Here is a 26821-nt window from a genome sequence, read left to right as displayed (position 1 = left end):
ATCTTTCTCCAATTAGCTGAGACCATTATTTTAAAAAGGTTTTTACATAGTTATGGTTTATGAACACTCCATTCTGGCTTCACCGTGTCAGTAATGTGATACAACTGTACATGGTAATGATGTGGCGCTCTCCAGTGAACACATGAAAAGCAGATTAACGCAGTTCACACACTGCTTAGAACAAATTCAGAGAATGACTAATCAAAAATGACTGCAAACCTTGGGATACCCATAAAATCCGTCAGATCCAGGTTCAAATTGGCTTTGACAGTAAAGTTCATATAAAACAATGGAGAAACAGCGCCAGAGGCGTTAATGAGAAGATCTTTTTTTTTATTACAAAAATTATGTACATTTGCTGTTACATAAAGATTCCCCAAACAGAAATGAAACAAATTAGTTCACAAAATAAGCATTAACAGTCTTACTAACAAAGCTGATTTTCTTTCTATCTCTTTAAATTGTTAAAAAAAAAGAAAGAATCAAAAATATCTCAAAAAAGTCAATTTAGTGGATGATTCACATTCACGTTTTATGTGCGAGACAAACTGAATGAAACAGTCTGTAAACAAACTTTCAAACCTTACTATTAATATAAAACCTGGCACTTTGATGAGTCATTTGTGCACAGAGGAAAAATCCCCCATCATCCAATAGGGAGAAGGTGAATATAACTTTTTGATTGTGTTGGAGAGAAGACATCCTGTAAGAAACGATAGAATGATCACGACAATCAAAAAAAAAAAAAAAAAAAAAAATCCAGTGATAGTGTTGAAAAGTTGCTGCCTGGGTTACTGTTTGAAAAAACTGGAAATATGTTAGAACCTTTACTGCCAACATTTATCTCAAATCACAATCAAACTTAATAGAGGCAAACAAAAAAAAAAGATTTTTTTTATGGCAGACATCTGGATTCTGAGACACCCATGATTTTTTTTTTACACACTATGAGTACTGTTATTTTATTTTTTTACACACTGCGAGCACTGTTCTAAGTCCTATGTTCCATGTCTTATTTATTTATTTTCGCTGCGAATACTGTTCCAAATCCTATGTTTTACGTTTATGGTCGTTCACAGATCTACTGTATGTCTCAGAATTAACAAAGGAACTACTTGGACTTTAATAACTGATTGAGAGACTGGCAATGCAGTTTTATTCTTTCTTTAACACTGCATACATGGAACAGTAGATGTGATAGGGAGGTCTTCACAGAACTGTTCTTATGTGTGCAGCAAATTAACATGTTTCTCTAAGCTATCTGAAAATGGACCTCATAACTGATATGTCAGAGTTACAAAATGTTCAATTCTTGCAACGTTTTAAATTTTTTTTTTTTCTCAGCAACTGGCACACAAGTGCAGATCAGAGTATGTTATTCACATGATCACATTCACACACTAATAAAGTATAAAAAAGCAGATGATAAGTTTGAAACAAAAAAAAAGTTTGAAAATTGTTTGAAATGAAAAATACATCTTTGTTCTCAGATCAGAACCTGGGGACTGTAAATAGTGTAGCTTACAAACAGCTGGGGGGAAAAAAATAATAGACTGTCAATAGTCATGGCATGCAAAAACACATTACAGGGACTACATTACATGAAGAAGGGTCACATTTACACTCAGCGTATTTTGAAAAAGACAAAAACTCAAATTTAATTAAAAGAACAGAACAGCTTCTCTGACACAGAAATAGACTCCCATAGAGTCAGGAGCAGAGACACAGAGAAAGCAAACTCCACATCCATTCCTGATATCTATCTATCCATATCTATAATTATGGAGGTGTGGGAGGAGACTGCCATCACAGGGCAACGTATGTGGGTCATATCTTCTCTTTTTAAACGTGGTCGATGATATGACGGTGCAGGAGTTTTGTGGGAGTGAAACACATAAAAAGTCCATGAAGCCCTTTTTCATCAGAGTTCTTTGAGGCAGTGGTTAGAAAGACGAAGCTGAAAGATTATACGTTTCTCTATTTGCATTCAGCATTGATTCGATTCATACAAAGGCTCCAACCCGGAAGCTGACGCGGTTTAGCGACTGTGCTGAATCATTTCATGAAACAATCATTTCTTTTCATCGTGTAAAATTTGGATTTAACAGCAGATTGAACGGGGGAAATCGCTGCTGCAAATACTTGAATTGTATTACCACTTTCATCGCTCAGGTTGTTCGGTTCTAGCATTCTGAGCATTCACTGAAGTGCACTAGTGTCTCTGCCTTGTTTAATAAGCTCTTCACTGACAATATTGTTCCATTACAGACATGGCTGTGTGAACACACAGCCCTTCTAAAGAAGCAGGCACAAATTAGACAGTACTTTAGCTCAGTCTGAATAATGATTAGTGTTAACACAGAGGAGACAGAGAGATAGAGACAGGGGCATTTTTCTTTCTATTACTTTCTTACTCTTTCCATCCCCTCCCAGCAGTCATTTGGCACATGTGTATATCTCAGTGATAAAGAACCTTAAAGAACCTAAAGAAAAACCCTTTCTCAAAATCCCTCTGAAAATATATAAATCAATATAATATATACTGGTAATCATATATTACATTAATTTACATAGTGTGTGAATAATTGATTCATACGCAAATGAGTCACACAATCTATACAAAATAACATCTTGTAAAAAAAACAACATGCCATTGCACAAACAGGCTAAAAATACACTTTTTTAGATAAAAAAGAGGAAATTATTTACATTTCCAAGTGTCCATTTATCACCAACAAATACTGACAAAAAATGACTCTTTGGCCAAAGTGACAAGCGGCAACATTTGCAATGTGTACATCTGGCAAACATTGTATTTCTGTTCTACACATACCGGAGTCCCCTTTACATTTTGACAAAGGCATCCAAGATGATAAAGTGTAGACCAGATCTCGTTCCTATGCAACATGTTCACACACACACACACATACATACATACATACACACAGAGGAGTGAAATACACGTGGGTATCAGAATTGGAGTCTGTTAAAATCCAGTCCAATTTTCTAATATCCAGGTCATGGTTTTTCTAAAAATTTTACTCCTATAAACTTACCCCTGTGTGAACACACATCAGTACAAACTGTACAGTCACATACATACAATGGTGTAAAAACAAAATATGCTTTAAAATGTGACAAGGCATCAATAAATAGTTATGTAAGTCTCTGGTGAGCCTGTGCACTTCTCTCCAGCGTCTCTGTTCAAGTCCACCTGTCAATCACTCTTGGCATTCTGTGTGGCATCCAGGTTGACAACTTGAAGTTCTGTCAGGTTACTGCTGCTGCTGCTGTTGCTGCTGGACTGCTGACCAATCACCATCTGCAACATAAAATAACTCCTTAACATGTGAGCTCTACTGTCCAATCAAAATGTGTGATAAAGACATTTACACTGAGCATGCAGTCAATCATTCTTTGTGGCATTTTCAAACAAACATTTAACTGAATACACTCACATCAAATCTTAATATTTGCACCCATAACCAGAGACATTTAACTGTATACAATCACGTCAGATCTTCATATTTACACCTATAACCAGAGACATTTTTCCTTTCCTGTTTACTTATATACAGGCACTGCACCTCTGAAACACTTAAATGATTTTCTGTATGGTGTGGTGCTTTCAGACTTCAATACAAAAACACAGTGTCAGAGCAACATGCTTGATAGTGCCTCTCAGTTATGAATTCTGTCACTGCACTGAAAACCATCAAAAGAGTCTAATATAAAATATATCATATATTATAAATAAATAACAAACAAATGTTAAATATTTTACTCTCAGTGTATCACAGCATGTTAAACACACTATAAACTATCATAATAACTACAACAAACACACTCTGCTTGTCTGCATCTGGCGAGGTATCTTTACACAGCACAATTTGTCCAAAACTATCACATCGTTTTTCATTACACGGACACTGGGAGACCTTCTTCCAAACCTGGAAGAGAGCCTACTAAAGCAAGGGTGCTAGCTCTGCATGCGGTGGTGTGAAAACGCTTAACCATTGCCTCCAACCCGTGACCAAACGTAAGGGGCGGGCAGGGGAAACCCTGGAGCCGCCCCTCAGTGCATTAGTGCGATCAGTGGCATGCGGGTTGCAGAGAGAATATTGAGAGTTTCACTTGTAAAGTGGAGATCTTGCCGTACTGGGTGTAGCTGCACCGCAGAGACCGGGATCTGCACCGTGCCCGGAGGTGCCGTCAGAAACACCTGGGGAACAGAACCTGTCGGGGAAAACCAAGCAAAATCAGCACAAACATTTTTGTCCATCTTCTTTTCAGTCTCTCCGCTCAAAATACAGTTCTACGTCCAGACACACTGTAACATTCAAACGCATGTATTTATGCTGAATATTCACTTCATGACAAATTCTCCGAAAGACATGAGAGCTGAGACGTTATGACTCTCAGGTTCGAATCTTGAAAATCAATCTCAGAGAACTCCTAGCACATGTTTATTGTAAGGTATTAGTAACTTTTTATAACGTTGTGTCTCGTGACATTTGATCCGCGTCAGAGAAAAGAGAAATAAACGATTCCAGCGGATGTATGGATGGGCTAAGAAAAAGTGTGTGTCCAGGGCAGTGTGTGGCCGTGCTGACCTGTGTCTGTACCCTGTCCGTGGGACACCTGCATGGCTGGGGGTCCTTGTGAAAATGCATTAAGCACAGCCAAGCCTCCGTCAGCCAGCGTAGGAGCAGAAGCGTACATCACCGTGTGGGCGCTGGGGTACATCATGTGACCCGCCATAGACGTAGGCACCGAAGACGTGACAATGGTTGCCGGGAGACTCACTGTGGCTGGGCAGAGAATAGAAGTTTTTTTTTTTTTTTTTTTTAATCAGTGAGTCATTCAAGTTTATATTACTGCACTTTCAGCTTTAGGCCTCTAGGTGTCACTCTTACATTACAGAGCTTGGACACAGGCATAAAATAGCCATTTGCAAAGGCTCGTGCTTATCAAAGCTGAAATGTTAGTAAATAAGGATACACCGAATGTTGATTTGCCGAAAATCTTTCCTGTAAATGCCCAAAACAATGATCCAGTGTTCCAATAATGATGATCCAACTCTTTTCTATTAGTATCAAGATGATACACCCAGGACACTACATGCTGTCTGTTTGATCAGCAGAACAGAAACCATATATCAAAGGTTTTGTCAGCTGCTTTAACATAGCATTACTGACACAGTAGAAATGTCAGACTGAATGTGTGTGTGTGTGTGTGTGTGTGTGTGTGTGTGTGTGTGTGCGTGCGTGCGTGCGCGCGTGTGATACCTGTAGAGACAGCGCTGGGCTGGGAGATTTCAGGACTGCTGTCGTTGGTGTTGATGGAGCTGGGCTGGGTGGTGGGGTGGACCTGGATAGCCTGGAGCTGCTGGGGCATACCTGCTCCTGTGAAAAAGAGAGGGAAACACAGATACATGACATTACATATCTCTTTCTCTCATGTCCTCAATACTGGCATACACTGGTAGGAACCAGTAAACTGCATCAAACCAATCTTTGTCTAGTATTCCCTCTTCAGAGTTCTACTGTAGGGAATGACTTATTTAAGGGTCATGAGGACCTGTGACAATCACTGACCTGAGAGAATACCAGTAACCTACTGACAGCTGGCATAGGCACAGACCCTGTCTGTCAACTGAACGGTGCCACAGACAATAGTTTACTGATACAGTGGCCTGGGAGACAAAAGAGACACATAACCACAAACACACACACAAACACACACACACAAAAACACACACACAAACACACACACACACACACAGACACACACAGACACACACACAGACACACACACACAAAAACACACACACAAACACACACACACACACACAGACACACACAGACACACACACTGACCTGTGAGTGAGACAGCAGCTGGAAGGCGGAACACTGCCTGTTGCCCAGGTTGTGTGTGTGATGCGGTTGCCGTGGCAGCGATGGCCTGGCTCTGCTGGCCCTGGATGGCCAGAGAGTGCTGCTGTAGTTGGCCCAGAGGAATTGTAGGGGTCCCCGTAGGGAAAGGAGTGCCAGCTGGAGTTGTGAGTGTGTTGGGGGGGGGGGGGGGGGGTGGTTAGGGTTAGAGCAAAGAAAAAGAAGAAACAGTGAGGTGATGACCAGACAGACTGCAATACATTTGACACACAGTCACAAAGTACTGCTAGACCACAGCTGTGCTATTACAGGGCAATTTCCAGTTCCTGAGAGTGTGTGAGGGAACGGTGTCTGTTGGCCCACCTGGCAGTGTAGTATTTGTGTGAGTGTGCTAGTGTGTGAAACAGGTGCAGCAGAAAGACAGAGAGAGAGAGAGAGAGAGAGAGAGACAGGAAACAGCCTATTAGGCGGCTTTACACAGGAAAAGAGTAACATTGCAACCTCCTGCCACTAACCACATCTATAATCAAATCCATCAATTATGTTTTTAATGCCACCCGCTGGTGTATTTTTAGTGTATTTAGAACACAAGTCTTAAGCATAAAGTAAAGCACAAATCAGGGGTGCTAATGGTACAGCAGTGAGGAGAGAAGCCTTGCAAGCAGGGAGGTTGTGGCTTCAAAACCCAAGCATCACAGTTTTCTGCTAACACGCCACTAAGCGAGGCACTTCAATGTTGCTTGCAAAGGTACGTAGGCTCTGACACAGAAAATGATAACTCCAGTCACTCTAAATGACGGCTTCCACGACTGCGAATAAATGTAACTTGGGTTTTTTCCTGCGTGCTGTCTACTGCTTGTCGCTACTCATTTTGAATCGCCATAGAGGAAAACAACCAAAGCTCACAGGACAACATATCTGCATTTGCATAAATTTCAAAATATATTGTTAATTTTCCCACTGAGGCTAAGGAACTGATTCTTTTCTTTTTTACACGCAGCTTACTTTATCACGGCTGATGTCTAGGCTTAGCTCTCTCCATCCACGCAGCGCGTCCATGAAACACTGCTAAATGATCATTTCAGCACAAGCTGCTGAGTCTTCATTGAATATTCATTACTAATTATAGGCAATGCGAGGCACAGCTCTTTTTTTTCCCAGTGCCCATTGTGAAGCCATTCTAATTATTCTTATACTACAATAGCAATCAAAGGCTCTGTAGATGTGCCTCTCTCCTCTGGATGCACTGCTTTGTTTCATTTAACTAGTCAAAGATGGTTGGATACTTCAGATAGCAAAAATAACACAAAATATAAACCCAAGCTGATCACGACTGCATTTAGAAGACGCTCACCCCAAGATGCAACCTATTCAGCACATACCGTCAAAAATACTTAATTATGAGAGATGTGGCATTTTCAGCCTAATTATGTCTATCATGTATCATTCAGAGCGTCTGAAGGAAGTCTTAAGGAATAACGGGATTGACCATACTGTTTAAAAAGTAGAGACTGCGTAAGAGAAGAAAGTGGTACTTATAATCGCCTTTCCAGTGTAACAGCCCTGGACATCAATGAAATGATCATAACACCTGTTTTTTGCTATGTATCATCCAGATACACACTACACAAAGAACAAAATCTACTATTGTCTTCTTTTAAGTGAAATCGTTTTTCTTTCCCAAGGATAAACTACTGTATATAGTCAAAATGGTGGTCACTCGTCCATACCTGACATGAAGGTAAAGCCGCTAGGTAGTTGCATGACTCCTCCGGACGTAGTCTTGAGTACGGTCCCGTTGGCACTGGTGATGGTGCTGCCGTTCCCGCTGGCTGAGGCGGGGGCCAGGTAGTTGGTGATGGGGAAGGAGGGCCCACTGCTTACCTGCATGGTGGTAGAGCTGGTGGGGGCAGTGGCTTGGGCACTGGTCGTACCGGGCAGGCTGGCCACGGTAAATGCCGGCTTCAGAGTGTCCTGAAGAGTTAAAAACAAATGCAGCACAAAAGACTGAGTGATTTTACTAGAGTTTACAGTAACTGTGTATATTAGACTGAGTGACTTTATTAGAGTTACAGTAACTGTGTTTATTAGACTGAGTGGTTTTATTAGACTTACATTAACTAAAACAGTAGTCAAGAAACAGTATATTAGACTGTTTCTTGACTTGAGATAGCACTGTTTGACTGTCAAACAACAGAAAAAAGTAGAGCTAAAAAACAATGACAGTTCATTTCAGACTGTGCTTTCATTTGATCAATATATCACATGTGAGGGATAGCCTTCAAGCTTGGTCTATGTCTATCACTAAGTATGCTGTATGTAAAGCATGCTTAGTCATACAGTTCAATTTCTCTCTGCACAGTACCACAAACAGATGTCTTGCTTACTTCTGTCAGACATGTCTGTTGAATCAAATCAGTGATATAGTATCAGCAGCATGACCTTCAAAGACATTTCTTTAATTGTGAATCTGTAGAAAAGTGTTTCAAAAAAATTTAGCTTCACTGTTAGCTTCCTCAGTTCTTTTAATAGTTTGCAGGGCCAAAAAAAAAAAAAAATGAAAACGAGGAGATACTGGAACAGTAGTATGCTCTGCACAATCACTTCTGCCGTAAAACATACTGAAAACAGTGCTCTTACGGTCAGGTTTACACGATCATTTAATCGTTAATGTTGCATCAATTCCTATGAAACATTCAGTGACTCAGTGATTTTAAGGTAAGTGCACTGGCCTTGTATTGTGACAGGTTACTATGACAACAGCACTCTCAGATGACCACTCTATTCAAAAATTAAGAGAGAAATATAAAAAGTTACATACACAACATTGTAAGAGAGCTATGGTACCGTGTTCTCAATCATCATGATTCTTACTAACAAAACATGTCGGGGCTTGCTCTACAAATCAGGTACATCAAATTCTCTTCATTCTAAAATTGCCTCCAATTACCTATAATGGCCATTAGAAATGACAACATGTTTGTGCTCACTCAAATAAAACAAACAAAACAAAACAAAACAAATAAACCCCCAGAAACGTTTTATTTTTGTGTGGGAGCGAAATATGATGGCGTGGGCACAGGATGTGCAGCAATTCCATATTTTCTACGTGAAAAGCACACACTGCTGCTAATGTACCTATCTGTCTTTTACTTTGGATTCCACTTAAGAGTGCTCTTCAGATTGCCCTCACTCCTAAAGGAACGTCTTAAGGCTAGCAGTTAGAACCCTTACAATCCACCATAAGCGAAGCTCTTAACATCACAACAGAGTACAGTATACCTGGATGCAGCGACAAAGGCTAAAACAGAGAATTACTAGGTGTATGGGGGAGGGGCAGTTCAACTTATTCACCCAAGTGGAGACTTACTTATTCATCCAGGTGGTGCTTTAAAAAAGGGATATACATTCTCGTGAATAGATCTGCTATAATTTCCACAGTTCTTGCCTTGCACGATCTAATTATACTGTTGACACGCACAGTAATAAAATCATGGCTTAATGACAACAGCTGGTGTAGCTATGCATTGCTAAGCTGATGGGGCACATTGAGAAAGAAATAGTACTGGCTTTGTTCTAGATCTCTGTCGTCTGAATGTGACTTAAAGAGGAAGTATTGCATCTCCCATGTAAGTGTATTGCTTTTTGCTGAGGGCACACACACGCCAAATCAATATTGCTTTACAGAACGCTGAGACATGGCCCCAATGTGTTTATTGTTCATTTTTCACTATACGTTGCGTCATCAACCTCAACACTGCCTGTGATTCTCTTGGGAAAAGCAGGATGGCATACCTTCTTTATAGAGAAATATGTCACCTCTACTGAACCTTGATAATACATCCATTCCTGACACATGTTAAAGAATAAATAATGCATACATTCTTCCCCTACAGTCTACAATAAAGCAGCACTACACATACAGATACGCTAACAGACAGACATGAGGAGAGGTAGACAGACAGAGACGGACGACCAGCGAACCAGATGGATGGATGGACGGACAGACAGACAGACAGACAGACAGATAGATAGATAGATAGATATTGTGTTTATTGAGATTTCTCTCTTTGCGCAGATCTTAATTCATTCAGAACAGCTTGGTGATCCCTTATGTCTCCACTAGCATAGGCTGCAAGCGACAGACATAAACTGTGTACGTAGATATTACAGCTGAACAACACGGCCAGAATTGTTTATACGTAACAGATTGGGTGAGCGGTAGAATCTGTGTGCTGAAGCCCGTAGCAGACAGTGCTTTATAGAGGAGCAGTCACGCACTCCTCCCTGTCAGTCATTCATTCATCCATTCATTCACATGAGCTATAAGACCTTCACCACAGAACCAAAGTCATATTTACAGACCTTATTCCAAATGACAGAGATTACTCAGTAGACCAGGGGTTTTCAACCTTTTTCGACATGCGCCCCCACTTTGTCTAGATTCCAACTCGCACACTCCTTTTTTTTTATTGTACTTGCCGGTTTGTGCCTAAAAATTTCCTATTGTTGTGATCCCCCCCCCCCCCCCCCCCCCCCCCCCCCCCCCCCCCCCGGAAACTAATACAGCAGTGAACCTGCCATGCAACAACAGTTGGTCGTGCACCAGGAGTATGTTACCAAAACACCTCTTTGTACTACAAGTCAACGGACGTGTTCACACGTGTTACAGTAGAACTGGTTCCTTTGTTTTTCAAATTGAACATCATGCCCTCACGAGGGCAGGTCAGCCAAGGGGTGCCGTGGTGAAAGGCAAGAGATCACTGAAGTCCAAGGTCCTGCTCATTCACTAGGTAAACAGAAGCACCCACTGGATAGGTATATTAATAAAACGTGGCTTAAAGCTTCTCTTGATTTTGGCTCCCTCAGACGTAGAACCCATTGAGATAACTGCTCCTGAAATCTAGGTCAACACATTTAGACGTCATGAGATGGTCGATAGATAGATACATAGATTTAGCTCTCTGTACGCCCACTGCTTCAGGTACACTGTCATACGGGTATTTCCACATGTTCAGTCAGAGGTCTTCAATTATCAGTAAGAAAACAATTATGAGACAAGGAAAATGACAGGAATTGGTCAGTAGCACTTTTACAAATGTGAAAGGTGAGAACACATACAGGTGCTGCTGTGAAAATGACAACGGTACTCGTGATTATTGTTAGGTGCCTGAATGACCCTGGAGGAACACAGTGGGGTATGGGAAGACAGTTGTTCCTTGGGTGGGGATGGGGGTGGGGTGTGTGATAGGAGACTGCAGTGCGTGTGTGGGTGTGCGTGTGTGAGTGTGTGTATCTGACATGCCAGGAGGCTGCGCAGACACACAGCCTAGCGGTGCTGGGATGGAGAGGGCAAGTGTGTGAACAGCTGAGGGTACAGACAGCTGGCAAGAAACCCGAGCACCCAAGGGAATGATTTTAACCCCGTCAACTCCACACACCAGGCCAGGTAACCGCTCACACGCTCAATGCCACTATCTTAACTCCGTTTGATTCAGTACAATTTTTATGTATTAAATGTATTAATATCGTTACTCTTTACAATGTATTATTAATATTCACACATGGTCAAATAAACTCATACGTAATACATTTTAGTAAACACTATGGATTCCTTGTTGTAACATGATAAAATGGATTAGGAGTGCCTTGATAATACTGTGGAAGAATCCATTTTATATTGTGGTGGTACAGGCCATTCTCAATGTTAGAAATTGCCTAGACCACACAGAAGACTAGGTGGAACCTTGACATGTGGAACAGTATAGACCCACTGACAAAGAATGTAAGACATGTTTATAGCACGCATGCACAGAACAAATTTCTTTAAACGTCCCTGCTGAGTGCCATGTTCAGCGGTGTGTGACTCACCATGTTCCATAAGCAAACAAGTGAAAAGCAAAAGAGGAGATAGAAAAGACTGCCCTTCACTCAGCCACAGTTTGTTTTGCACTGCCACTCTCTAGGTTCCCGCTCTGCACCCTCCTTCATGCACCTTCCTCTTCGTAACGCTGAGAGAATGTAAAGGATTCAAGGCATATCAAGAAACACCTCACATGCTTCAAACTTTCGTTCCCCTCTTATCCTGAAAACTTCCTTCCTGCCTCTTCTTTCCTTTTCTTTCTTTCTTTCTTTCTCTCTCTCTCTCTCTCTCTCTCTAATGGATCAGTGGATGGTATCTCTGTTCCTCTTCTCTTTTCTACAATAATTCCTCCTCCACACATGAGGTGTCTTAGGAAACTACCGCTTTGAGAAACACATATGGAGAGACAGATTCTGATAATGAAGCAATATAAATGACCAATGCAGTCCCAATTCAGGCAGATAAAACAAAACATAACAAAACAAAACAAAACAAGCTGCTCTTTGTAACAGGCCTGGGTAACTGAAATTATGGATGTACTGCGTTAGTTTAAAAAGCAGCTCCCTAATAGAGATGGAGAGGGCGTACATTTGAAACAACCCACCATCTGAGAAGCATTATGGTAATTGAGGCCGGGTGCACATCAACAAAAGAGCATTAAAACCTTAAACCGCTGAGAAAGCAGCGTGTTACTGAGGTTAGTGGCAAACTCCACGAAAATAACTTATGGTATGGATGTAGAGGAGAAACGTATACACTCTACTGTATAACCTCAGTCACATTCATGGTATTGTTGTGAAGACGAGATTCTGTACCATGAGAGGTTAAGAAAGCAAGGCAAAGGTGACAAATGGTGGGGAGGCCAGCCCACTTTAGGGGGGTCTGTTGTACGAACTGCTGGTTTCCCCCTGCTTGCCGTAATCTCCCATTTGCTGGCAGCCGTCTCCCAGTCTGTCACCCTGCCAACAATATGGAATTCACTGCTCCTTTTGGGACTGCTAAAAAAGGCAAGGCAGCCCAAGTCGAAGAGGTGCAGCCAATCGCTGATGACCTGTCCAGTTGCTCACAGCAACATTAGGGTGCACCAGCCCCTCCCTCTTCAACACGGTGACACATTGCTCAACATAACCCTCCACTGAATGTTTCTCTCTCTCTGTCTGTCTCTGTCTCTCTCTCTCTCTCTGTGTCTCTCTGACTCTCTTTCTGTCTGTCCCTGTCTCTCTGTCTCTCTCTCTCTCTCTGTCTTTCATCAGACGCCCTATTTAGGGGCCACCTTGTGATAAGGCTACATATCTCAGTAAATTAACTTTCCACTATCTCAGTGACACTCACTTGTCACCTGGTGTGTGTGTGTGTGTGTGTGTGTGTACACCCCCCCCCCCCACCTTGCCACTGATAGGCTACTGGGAACCTCATTGGTGGGAAAACAACAAAAGGGAGGGGGGTTAAGAAACACATGCTTTCTCACAGCTTTTCCACACAACTCTGATGATATATGACTTGAGGGAGCAGAACTGAGAGATGTTTTACACTGTAGGGAGACTAATTAGACACCATAAATCAAAGACTCACAAACAAGACATCATCAGAAACCAAGAGAGAAACGCTAAACAGAAAAAATGAAAGAAAGAAAGAAGTTTCTGTTCAGAGAACACAAATGTTATTGCATCAATTTGTTACTGGCAAAGACACTCTATTCCCATCCATTCTGAGGAGCAGCACTGTTCCACTGTTAAGTGTTGAAAAGAACCGCTATTCTTCTCTCTGAGAGCTGAATGGGATCAGGTGAATCAGCTCCAGTTCAGAGAGCAGTTGTCACGGGCTATTCAAACACTGCTATACTGAAGTTTAACCGCAATGTAAGGAGTGGTCGAAGTTACATTAGTGACAAAAGTACATAGACCAAGAGCCATAGAGGGGGGAAAAAAGGCATTTCTGACAAATTCTTGCAAGCAATTCTTGACGATAGTCTGTGAGGGACTTAAGTATGAACATGATAAGACTAATGTCTGTCTGGGCTGCAGCCATTTTAGAGGCATTGGAATAATGTAGTGGGAAGGACATGTGATTTCTGCTAATGAGTGACTATAATTACTGTTCTATCCATGCCACCGACCGACAGCCAAAAAACCACTGCACGCTGGCTGTCTGTCAGCCATCGGCATAAGTATCGGTTATGGCTAATTCATGTCATTAAAAAAACCTTATCCATTGAACTGTAAAATCTGTAAAAACTGTTAAAAATAGGGGATTAAGAGGTTGAGTGGAAGAAAAGAGAGGAAGAAACAAGGTATTAAAGACCGTCTACCTGGACTGATGTGTGTTATCATTGGCTGAGGCTGCGTAACTCAGTGAGCCCTAAGAGAGTGCTGGCAGATCAGGAAACTGCGGTGTTGAGTGTTAGTTTAATTACTTCTGGGGTCTCTGCACTCTCACTGTTACTGCTTGAGGAAACTCGGGTAAGAAACAATATTGCTCTGATTCTTTGGCTTTACCCACAGCGTCCTCAAGTGTAGAAGATGAAATAAGCATTGAATATACAATAACTGCAAAAAAAAAATAAAAATAAAATAAAAATCACAGCTTAAAACAAACCCACATTTTCTACTTCCATGCTTCCAGACTCCAGTGACATGGACAAGTCTACTCCAACTAACGGAGCACAGGAGTTGTCAAATCACGCAACCCGTGAAACGACACCAACAGACAGCATACCTTCCACATCAGAGTTAACATCCCTTTCCTTTGTATTTCTAAATTCTATCTTTCCAGTATCAGGACTCTCTTCGAAACGTACATGCACGCCACCACATCACTAAATTAAAAAAAAAAAAAAAAAAAAATCAGAGGACTCCAAAGACAGCTGCAGCTTATAAGGAATGTGAAGGGCCCCAGCCAAGGGAACCAGCAGGGAAACCATACCATATATGGACATGGAGGCTGAATCCAATTTTTATCAATGAGTGAAGCAAACTCAAGTGTGTTTGAACAAATAATATCTCACATGTGAAACCCGGTGTCATCTAAGAAAACCGGACAACCGTGATGGTCGCGGCAAGGTCAAAGGGTGATGGTTAAATTAAACGGATAAACACGCACGTGTTCTTCAAAGGAGCATGTTGAGAGTGCAGAAGCGGTGCGTGAAAACCTGGTGGTCTGCATTAAAATCGTACTGGCAGAGCTGGAGAAATGTCCACGACTATTAATCTGCCTTAAGGCTGACTCATAAAGCCTTGTTTTACATCACGATTTCATCAGTGCAAAAACACTCATTTATTCTTTCTCTACAAAAACAAAAGGAAACTATTTATCATGATACACTACTATCATTAAAGCTTTACATGTCTAAACACAAGCAAAAACAGCCTTGGAAATGTTCCACTTGATACTGGAATGATACAATTAAAAGTAATTAAAACTATAATAAATAAAGCCTTTAATTTATATAAATATAAATGATGACTCATAGATAAATCTGAAAGACACAGTGAGCAGATACAACCCAGTAAATTCAAAGTAAGAAATGGCTCTAATCATTAATGTAACTGCGGTGGGGAAGGCACTCCTCGTGAAAGTCTATGAGTCCTTTAAGCCCAATTAAAAATGATTTAGTACAGATTCTGACTAGATCTTCAAACGGCCAGCCAGTTCAAAGTTCAAAGTTCAACACTGCAGCTTGTTTGCTTCAGGTTTGACAAAACTCACTAAACATTACGTTCAGACTGATAATATTTTTTTTTCCTGCCTGCTGGATTTCCCACAAAATTGATCATACTCTTTGTGTTCATCACAGTTTAAGATCTTTCTCAGTCTACCAAAAGAACAGAGCAACCACTGAATGCATTTTCAACTAAGCAACTCCCTGAAAATGCTACACCTAACAAAGCACAGAATATAGCAAACTTGACAAAGCACAGAATATAGCAAACTGCTGTCACTGCATAACAAGGAGACAGACAGAGACGCTTATTAGCTTCCTGAAATATCTGAGTGAACGAATGAGAGCTACCTAGAGCCAGCTGAATGACAGGTGAGGGCTACATCAGCTTGCCATTTTGAACTAAGTGATGACAGAATTTCTCATTTTTATTATACTTTGGACCAGAGTGAGAGTTTTTAATACCACTATAATACTTACAGAGACTACGCTGTGCGACTTAGACAGAGAAGAGACGACAGCTCATTCAAATCAACATCTGGTATCACCATTAAAGAACTTAGTGCTTGGACTGAGAAGCATCCCATAAGCCACAAAGCACTCTGTCACAGATAACGTACTAGGAACTCGTGCTGTCACTGAGTTTAAAAAGAACACCCTCCTCTATATAACTAGCATGCAGTAAGATGTTTGGAAAGAAACTCCAAAGGCACTCACCTTGGTCTCCCCCAGGCTCTCCGACTCAGACACCTGATAGGTCAGGTCGGTCTCCTCAAAGCCAGTGGCACTCATGCGCTGGTCGGTGGATGGATCAGAACGGGGAGGCGAATCTGGTGAGTTCAGACAGGTTTGGATCAGAGCTTTTCCCGTCTCACTGGTGATCATGGGCTGCAGTTTCCGTGTGGCAAACGTGTAGACGTGGCCTGTCTCACTGGCCACGAGCAACAGCACCTGAGTGCCTGTTAATGTAGACAGTTCATATGCCTGCCATTGAGAGTGAGAGAGAGAGAAACATGAGTAATCAAAAAACTAGGCATAAAGTATAAAACAATATTATCACATACAGCCACCTTAAAGATGGTAAGGAGTTATATTATTAACAACAACAGCAAAAGCAAAGTGAAATGATAAAGACAACAACTATTACAATAATGGTCATAATAATAAACGACTTATATTAACTTATTAACTTTCTTTTGTTTTTTGTGGGCATATGAACTGATGAACTGTCCAGATTAAAAGGTATATTTGCCACAAGGGAACTGCCGTGCATCAATAATAATAATAATAATAATAATAATAATAATAATAATAATAATAACAAAAATAATAATAATCATGTTATTATTAACAGCAGTAATAGTCCTAAAAATACAGAACTGGCCAGTTCAAAGACAATGTGTCCAGATGAGCACATACAGTCCACTGAGTCAATGTTGTTTTTTCAGTGAAGAAATGGTGTTTACTGATAGACAGCACTGACAACACACTCTCCGCCAGCTAAGTCTAGCTCATTTGAGAAAAGAGCCCAAACTTTAATCTACTACAGTGCTGAACTACGACGTATGGCTCAAACGTAACTGAAATAACATGAGATAAGCTTCTAAAATTAGAAAGTATGATACTGTGCGACTGGTTGGTTGGTTGGGGGGGGGGGGGGGGGGGGGGGGGGGGGGGGGGTCCTGTAGATTGTGCGAGAAATAGCTGAAGGGTATTGGGAAGAGAGTGCTGGTTAAAATGAGGTGCATATGGACTGACGCTACTCAGATAAATATGCCAATGAAACAGAAGAATTTAAGTGCTCTCATAATGCTCCAATGTCATAACTACAACAGTACAGGCCAGCCACAGAGTCTGTGTGTGTGCCTGTCTGTGTGTCACAGGCAGTTAAGAAAATATTCAAAGACACTTTTCATTGAGCATCAACTGAATAATTGAAGAAACTGTGAATGCTTCTTGTACTTGTAGACATCTTATTACGTGCACACGCGCGCACGCACACACACACACTCGCACATACACATGCACACACACACACACCCTGCACTCTCACTGAACCCAAAGTGCACACTAGCAGAGAGGGATTTAGATTTATGGAGCCATTTCTAAAGCTGAGGATGCTTCGACATGAGTTTTTGCAAGCAACAGAGTTGAGGCATGATCAGAATCACTCTTGAGTCTATAGTTCAGTCTGCTGACAAACAAGGCCACAGCCATGGAGGAAGGAAGATGACGCCCTCAAAAACAACAGCTAGACTGTGAGCCATTTAGTAAGAGATTTGTAAACGACCTCAGTCTTTTTAATGTATGTTTTTACACTAAGTAATAAGGTTTAACTGTATAAGGGAAGTGCAAGTCAGCAGATGTTAATCCCAATTGTTTCCTATGCACCAGCCCAATGGACTATCAGGACCAAATTTACACATTCTGTGAATGAAATGTATAGTCTGATATTTAAATACAAAACAGAGGATAATCAGAGTTCTGAACATCAGTTCCAATCATGGTGATGTTCTTAAAGTCTTTACCATAAAAAATAAAAATTACATTTTTATGCAATGACAAACACACAGGATACAGCCTTATTTGAAGAATTAAAACATTTATTAAACTGGCTCTACTACAGCAATCTGCCTGATTTCTAGGGCTTAGAATAAAATTACGATGAATGTTGATGAAAATACTTCCTTCCTTACTGGGTCTATAATCTGAAATTGATCTCTAAATTTTACATTCTCATACATTACAGAAATTACAAAAAAAAAAAAAAGAGAAAGAGAAAGAAAAACACAATCTAAGCCAACAACGCCGCTGCTGATTCAAATGATGCATTGGGAACAACATTTATTCAATGACAGGAATGCATGCCCTTTTTTTTTTGAACTCGGCATAAGCACTAGACGTGAATATAAACTCTAGACTCTTTACTAGTGTGACAGTGCGAGAGGGAAATAGACAAGAAAGTAAACACTCATTTGAATCTAAGTTCTGCGTAACATAGTTAGCCAGTTATTAATCTCAAGGCTGGAACTCCTCTCACACACTAACCCATCAACAGGGTCACAATCCCACCCACTCAGTGCTGAGGGGGCTCTAGGATCAAAGCCTTAGCATCCAGCCACTACAGCAGGGTCTCAAAGGAGCATGGAAACATGGTTGCTTAGACACACATCTTCATTATTATTCCAGAGTGAGAATGGAGTGTTCCATACACACAACATTAATGAAGTTACCATTGTACAGTGAGGAACTCATCTCTGTTTAGGCTGAGCTGTTCAACAGTTGATAGTATAACCACAGCCAACTGACTTTCTTTTGTGGGTTTTAAGCGAATTTTTTTCCCTGATAACTTCAGAGACGACAGAGCAGGAGACTATTAAAAGATATTAGTCACTGTTATGGAAAAGTGTTTTTCTTTTTACCAAAGAGAAAACTTGTGACGCTGAGATACTGTGGCTCTTATGTGGCTGGGGCTATGTTAGTTCTGGTTTAACTAGCTTAAAAGATGTAGCAGTCAGTACAGGAACATCTTTCAGTTTCGATAACAAATGAAAGAATTTCCAGAACTCTTGAGAAACTTCATCTTTTGATTATAGCTGCAGTTATGTGCCCTAACTTCCTCTGGAACGTTAAGTCTGAAAAAGAATGCACTGAAGTATTAATATGTGATGTTTACCCCGTGTATTGCTGTACACACAAGTAGAGAGAATACATGCAAAAGTATGCAAGGTGCTTCGTCAGTACATATGTCATTGCTCGCAGGCCCCCGTTTGAATTTCCTGTATTTTCTGTATTTCTGACCGCAACGCTTGCACCTTAAACCATTTTATCAACAGATCAAAACAACTACGAGATTCATAATCAAAAACTATAAGTCAGTCAATTTGAGGAGCAATGCGACTCATCGTCGTGGATAACGACACATGATTTATCATGAACTGTTAACGTGACATAAATGTTCACAAAAAGAATCGACATGTTTTATGTCACGGTCTCAGCCCATTACGCATGAAGGCTTCAGGAGAAGTTGTGACATTGCACCATCGCCGCACTAGTCGAGTCTTAATTTGATCATTTGTCCTGGGCTAACACGACATCTTTGCTTCATAAAACACAGCCGGCAACAATGGAACTTACTGGTCATGTAGAAACCAGTAAAAAGTTCCAGTGTGTTGGGGAATCATTGGCACTGATCTAATCTCTGGGCTTGGTGAGCCTGTGGGCCACGTATGGGACACCGGGCAACAGATTGGCAAAGTTTTTGCAGTACCACTTCAAACATCATAACACCACTCTCAGCACAGGGAAAATATATTAGCATTAAATCAATATAAATTTATGTATTATCAAATGGTTACTAACCTACATGTCAAAATCATCTACAGTTAAGGCTGTTTCTTAATAATATTAAAGCAGCTTTGGTTGAGATCAAGTTATTTATTGTAAAACTCACCGTCTGCATATTAAAACAACATATATTATTTTTTTCATCAACTCTTTTGTCATAGCCATTACCTTTGTCTTCATAAATTACATATCACAGTAAACCAGCAGTTCACATTTATTACAACTTTGCTGCAGGAATTTTTTTTTAAGACAGTACATAAAACAAAACACGATATCCATTTTGCCCTAGTAATTTTATTTCAGAACACTAAAAACAATTTTAAAAGGTAAAACAATTTAAATAAATTTACATTTTAAAACTAACACTAAAATCTGAAAACTAGAAAAAGTTACATAAGTTAGGCAGCCTTGCAGTCAGTATCTAGACCAATTACAGGGTGCCATAAAATCCATAAACATTAGGTAATGTGTTGATCAATGCATGTGACTCATCCACTCTGAAATTAATAGACACAGGCAGGATTTCAAGAACACTTAATTTAAGCAAATAATATACAACCATGTTTCACTGACAATTTCTCTGTTTGGAATAATCAGTGAGATTGTATGTTTCATTACAAAAGTCTGCCCCTCTGCTACACCACGTCGGGTTTTAGGGCTGCGGTAATTCTGGCTGATCTACACACTGACAGAGTATTTGCTTGATTGTTAAAAAAAAAAAAAAAAAAAAAAAAATCAGATAATTAAGGGCAATTTTCCTAATGCCACAGAATGAGACGGGAACGACATGCCAGCCTCTGCGAGCCTGGAGAATGTGCCACTACTCTTCCTCACAGACGTGATGTTCAGTCAGGCTAGATGAACATATGATTGATGAGTAATGAAGAGGAAAGGCCTCTTCGTGCCCATGCCCAGCCTGCCCAGTGGGCCATGTCACTCTGGGTGGGCCCACCTGGGTCCTACGCCAACTTAACCGAAAGTGTGCAACCACCGCCTAAACACGCCTCTCCTACGCTCCATTCTGAAGAACATCATCCCATAAGAGCATTTACTGTAACAGGAAATCCTTTTTACAGTATATTATTTAAAAGTGAAAAAAGCAACACGTAATTCCATTATGAACGTAAGCTTAGATAACATACTGAGTATTAACAGGCTAAAAGGTGACCTAATCTACTGACCTTGGGAAAAAAAAATACAGGCATTACAAATCAATTTTCCTCCTGGAGGGTTGTACTCTTACTGGACTTTGCTCCAGTTCTAATCTAACACACCTGAATTCAGTCTTCTCACGCTCCACAGGGGCCTTGATTAGCTGAATAAAGCACATTTGGGTACTGATGGAACAGAAGTCTGGATACACAACAGCCATCTAGGGGGAGGACCCTCCTTACTCTGACATGTTCAAAACTTTGTAAACTTGAGTCGGTCCTTTCTGCATGTCTCGAGGCCAGATCAACAGCCAACAACACAATCACGCAACTTTTAATGAGGGGTCATCTGAGGAACTGCATCTTGTTTCCGATTTAGAGCATTAAAAACATCAATTTCAAATATTGAACACAGATTCAACAATGAAACTGGACACACTGCACTGTTTGGATCTATGTCTGTGGTAGAAGTCATTGTATTCCACAGGGCGTAACAGTCTTTACCGTCTAAAATGGGCAAAGTTGAACATCTAAGTCTTCAACCGGACAGTGATGGCACTCTGGGATACAGCTGTCACATCAGAGTCGGAACAGAATGTGATGACATCAGTTTAGAAATGAAGAGCCAAAAATGTTTTGGTTAATCTTCATTAATGCACGTGTCAGTTCGTGTATAACTCTACACACTGAGTGTTTGTGTGTCTGTGTGTGGAAAAGGGTGGCCATCAAAAATAGCGAATGTCAGTTGCACTCTTCTATTTTAAGACCCGAGACCAGTCATGTCTGTTGTGACACCCAGTCATCCCAGAGCGGAGAAGGGGACATGCAAAACTAAGGTCTCCATTACACAGCCATGCACAGAGTTCATGAACAGAGAAACTCTTGGCCCCCACTCCGACAAAATACTCTGGGTTTGTTTACACCCCTGCAAGATTTTTTTTCTAATGAAAATTCAACTATGAGACATTCATAGTAGTTTCAGTGTAACCTGGTGTGTCAAAAGTCAGGCTTCCCTCAGGTCTGCTGGGTTTGTTTTGTGCAATAACAAAGTAAGGGTGGCCTGCCCGGTCAGCTAAAAGAATATCCGACGGCTGGTTTACGACCGGGACGCTGACAAACGTATAGGCTACAAACATTTATATTGGCAAATGTAAGCAAATCCCTTTTGTATTAGTAATGAAATTTCAGCTTCGGTTCAAAGGTATCAAGCCCTTACAACAGTTGTGATTTGAGCTGGAGAGATTTGTGTTTGTGTTTGTTTATTTGGCTGTGTTGTCAGTTTATAATAACAGTTGTCTGACAGTTTATGGTAACACACAGAAACATCCACAGCCACACACACTCATGGGGAAAGTATCGTCATGGTATGAGGAGTGAAGCTGGCTGTATTACATCAGATTGAACTGTTGCTATGTCAAATGAATGAGTTCGCTCACCTTTTTCATAATGCCCGTCTTTCGTTTACTGAAAGTTGTATATCGCCGCAACTTATTGTCGATGAATTCCATCTTAATCTTCACTCGTCCACGTGTCTTCTTTCCTGGCTTTGCCCCAACGACACCTCCGGTGGCTACACCGTAACCTCCAGGTTGGACACCGGCCTCCTGACCTAACACTGCCGTTTCCATCTCTGCTCTCTCTCGTTTAACACCCCGTCTGTTGTCAGCAACTGAACTCATTGGATCCTCCTCATCCCCCGAATCGGAATCAACGTCCGAGCCACTACACACTTGCGGTGCACCCTCTTTGTCCGGATCAAACCTACCGGGAATCCCAACACCTGTGTTCAGACCCCCCATACCGCCCTGACCGGCAGACTGTAGTGCGGTCAGTCCGGTGCCATTCCCAGGTCTAGCTCCACCTCGAGATCCAACTCCTGGTGCGTTACCCCCCAGCATCCCCCCTGTACCCACAGATACCGTTTGCCCAGTTCGGACAGGACCTGGACGAATCCCGCTGCCAATCACCACAGATCCGTGACCTGCGTTACTCCCTGACTGTGATCCGTTTCCACTTACTCCTGTTCCAGCCTGACTAGATAACATTCTACTCATGAGAAAAAAAATACTTTCTAAAATGCCAGCCAGCCGCCGGTGCTCATGTGTTAGTAAAATTATAAGCAAAGCGCCTACACCATTCACCAAAGGGTAAACAGAAATAGTGTGAGTGTAGAGCTCAACTACACTCCCCGCGTAAGTATCAATGCAAAGTTTCCAAGCTGATGCTGTCCCTCTGCCTCTCTAACCCGCTTCCATCTACCGCTACCTCCTCGCTTTCCCAAACTCGAAGCACTTTCTCCAAAAGGAAAACACAAACAGCACATTTGCGATTACTCCGCCATGTCATGTAGTTCATGCCGTAAAGGTATAAAATGTCGTCTGCCGCCGGTTTTAAAGCTCGACCGCCGTCTAAATAACTTGCAATCTTCCTTAATGCCTGATAAAGCGGTAAACGAAGATGCAACTAAGTTTCACCTATATCATCCTACCATTCAGTGGACGAATCTCATAACATACGGCCTACTTTCCTCCTTATAAAGAGATACAATGTTTCCTTTTATGGTTCTGTCTCTCCTTATTTGGTGAGTCACAGTGACGCCCTTCGATTGGTCGAGGAGAGTACGTCTTGGAACGCAATTGGTCCAACTGGTGTGCTGATTTGAATAAATACCAAAATGGTTGCGCTTACTTAAACGTCATTGAGGGAAAGTGAAATACTGTGCGTGCTGCCCTGGTCTCAAGTTATAAGTGTGTATGAATGGCTAAGAACAGTTCGATTCCTCATTCAAGTTTAAAAGTTAGACCTAAATATGAGACACTTAATTTTTTCGCGTAGTCTTTAAGCGGGAAGCATATTTAATACCAGAAAACACTGCAGTATTAGGACATGACACTGCACATGATGGGGTCAAATTTTGATATTTGGAAAGATACCTATATTCAGTCATGTTATATTCAAAACCACATTCAGACGTAATGTCAGTCACAATACCTCTCAGAACTAATGATGAGTTAGAGTGTGGTGTGTAACGGGACCTATACAGAACAACTGTAATAGGACTTTTGTCCATACTTGTCACAATTAGGTGTCATAAACAGTCATGAAGGCTTAGAATTATGTTAATCAAATATCAAATAGAAGTAAAAGTGTCTTGGCAAACAGTGGGGTATCAAACAAATAATGGACAAGATGATTCAGTCATACTGAAAACATAAACGGAAGAGGTTAGCAAAGAAGGTGGCGATGTGTTTCAAAGATTTCCAGAGTCAGCTAGAAAATAACACCTCTAACATTACTCCGGAGTTTTCTTTATATCTCAGTTGACAGATATATTATAGCTTTGACAGATATATTGAAGATTTTTAAAATATGATACAATAGTTAAAAGCAACTAACAGATTCATAAAAGACTTTCATTCTACTCTCAGTAGAATGCAACTCAAACATTTCAGGTCATGACCTGTCTATTTCAACAACAAGACTGCATGAACACGCTTTTGCCTTTCACTTTCAGACCTAACATTTCTCATGTAGCACATCCTTTTGATACTCACTCACACATGATACTTATCATAATTTTAAAGTCATAAGAGCCTACAGCCTGAATTACCATTGTTCTGTCCCCATCCTCTCCTAGAAGGAGCTAAACATGAAGAGAGCAAAGCTATGACTAGGGCTTCTTGTCTCCAGTACCTTGGATGCATTCTGGAAGCAGGCTTGACTGAGAGAGAGAGAGACACATACTCCCGGAGCTCCATACTTAATGAAAGGACACATTTGCATGGTAAAAGATTGTCCCTTCACACAGTCCACCCACCCACCTCTGCCACATTAAGAACCCTCGCGGATGAGTCAATCAGTGAGAGATAAGAAACGCGTCTTGCAGATTGGCAGCCTTTTATGGTGCGAATGGCATTGTATACCATATGGGGTATGCTTGGAAAGGCTTTATGGACCTGACTGTGAGTAAACACTGTAAAATAAACACTGTGTTACACTGGCACCTGTTACACTGGCACCTTCAAAGACTAATTGTGCCTGTGTCAACAGGTTGAGTTTGAGGCCTCAGTCTGTGATAATGGATTAGGCTAAAGTCATTATATAAGAATAGTTACTTAAATATTAATATGAAGATAAGCAGACTATTAGTTATAATGAACCAATACAGAGGCAAAATATTTGACAAAACGTAACTGTATTTGCTGAACCGGAAAATGTGCTTTTAACTTTTTTTTTTTTTCTCTCACAGCTCCATCTATTGGTATATTCTGTTTACTGCTTTAAACAGACTGACCTTGTCTCTAGAATAAGTTAGCAATCATGATATCCACACAACGCAGTCATTAAAAATATGAATGTTTAATGAGAGCAGCATGTTTACATATAGATTACTGTGACCAACTGCTAAAGCAGAATAAAAAAGAGGTCTAGATGTGAGTGCCTAGCATTAAAAAACAAACAAACAAAAAATGCCAAATGTTTGTATATAAAACAAACAAATTAATCATTATGAAAAGAATACATGTATTATTTGCAAAAACTGTTGTTAAAAATAAGAGGCAATTGTGTAGATAAGGTATTGTTAAAAAAAAAACCAAAACACACAGCAAATAATCCTTCATTTCCTAGGCACTTTAGGTCATTTTAATGATGGTGACCTCCATTTCTTCAGCCTACTTGCTGTACACACCCAGATTGTAACCTCATCGACTGTAAATTGAGACTGTAAAACGGGACCAAGTACATATGTTTCTGGATAAAAAAGATCACAGAGTACCTTTCCATTAAAAAGACAAATATAAAAGACAGAACCTTCATAATACATACACAGGTTCTTGTATATCCTTCTACACTGCAATTATAATAATATATATAAAAGAGAACATTTCTGAGAGAGATTAGTGCATGGTTTCTACATCATTTACACGTGACCAGGAGGCCTGGTTCAGATTGCAACATCAACAACAATGAATGGTACAGGGAGAGGAGCTGCGTTTAACTGACAAAGCAATCCTATAGTATTGTGATTAATAGAAGTTGCTATGCAGAGATATGGAGATATATAGTTTTATTGTGGCTTAACAATTTATGCAACAAGTTGCCAAGTCTCTCCACCACAACTTTTGCCTCCGTGTGAGCACCGCAGAGTAAGAATTACAAGTAAAACTACAATCAGAACACACATTTTCTTGATTCATATCTCAATACACATACACGCTCACACACTATTGTACAATATCTCTTATATACATGCACTCATCACATGTATGATATTTAATGAAATTATGATTGTTGTTTTTCACCTCAGGATCTAAGAATGGCTGGATTCCACATGACTAACACATGAAACTTTAGAGTAACAGTTAAAAAGGTGCAACCCTATAACTGTCAGGTGTGTTTTTCTATACCAATACTCTCCTTTCGACCATAAGAACCATTAACAAAAAGAACATGAAAACACATACAAGCACACACACAGTCACTCCCACGGTCTAAAAATCCAAAAACACACTCTACAACACACGCTTCAAATTCAAGTCCTTGCTAAAAACATTTGATGGATGAGAGTCCAGCATAAAGAGTGCCCCCCAACTGACAGACATCAGCTCACACGTTGCCCCTGATTGTGTTGGTTTATTCCTCTCACCAGCACAAGTGGTTGGTCAAGGTCAAAGTTCGTACCCCTTAGAGAGGTAGCTCCAGAATGCCCTGAGACTCCAGAAAAGAAGGTGAAAGAAGATCTCAGGAACGGAGAGGTGGCGCTGACGAAAAGTAAAGGTAAAAACCGGACCTCACGGGGACAATAGCATGCCTTTCCATGCTTACAATTAAGGCAAATAAAACTTCCTGGATCTCTGAGTCTTTATATGCACCCCCCCACACACACACTCTCTCTCTCTCTTTCCCT

The 26821-nt window shown here is 40.8% G+C and overlaps 1 protein-coding gene across 1 annotated transcript; it reads right to left on the bottom strand.

The window, feature by feature from the left end:
* Positions 1–3217: 3217 nt before the first annotated feature.
* On the bottom strand, positions 3218–22958 carry srfb (serum response factor b). The gene is made up of 7 exons (XM_030772460.1): positions 22350–22958; positions 16133–16399; positions 7625–7868; positions 5289–5405; positions 4614–4805; positions 4160–4236; positions 3218–3322 (listed from the first exon to the last, which is right to left on the bottom strand). The coding sequence occupies exons 1-7, from the start codon at positions 22956–22958 to the stop codon at positions 3218–3220; spliced, it is 1611 nt and encodes a 536-aa protein (XP_030628320.1).
* Between the last annotated feature and the right edge of the window lie 3863 nt (positions 22959–26821).

Source organism: Chanos chanos, chromosome 4 (assembly GCF_902362185.1).
Source record: "Chanos chanos chromosome 4, fChaCha1.1, whole genome shotgun sequence".
Classification (NCBI taxonomy): domain Eukaryota; kingdom Metazoa; phylum Chordata; class Actinopteri; order Gonorynchiformes; family Chanidae; genus Chanos; species Chanos chanos.
This window is presented reverse-complemented; position numbering and strand designations above follow the sequence as displayed.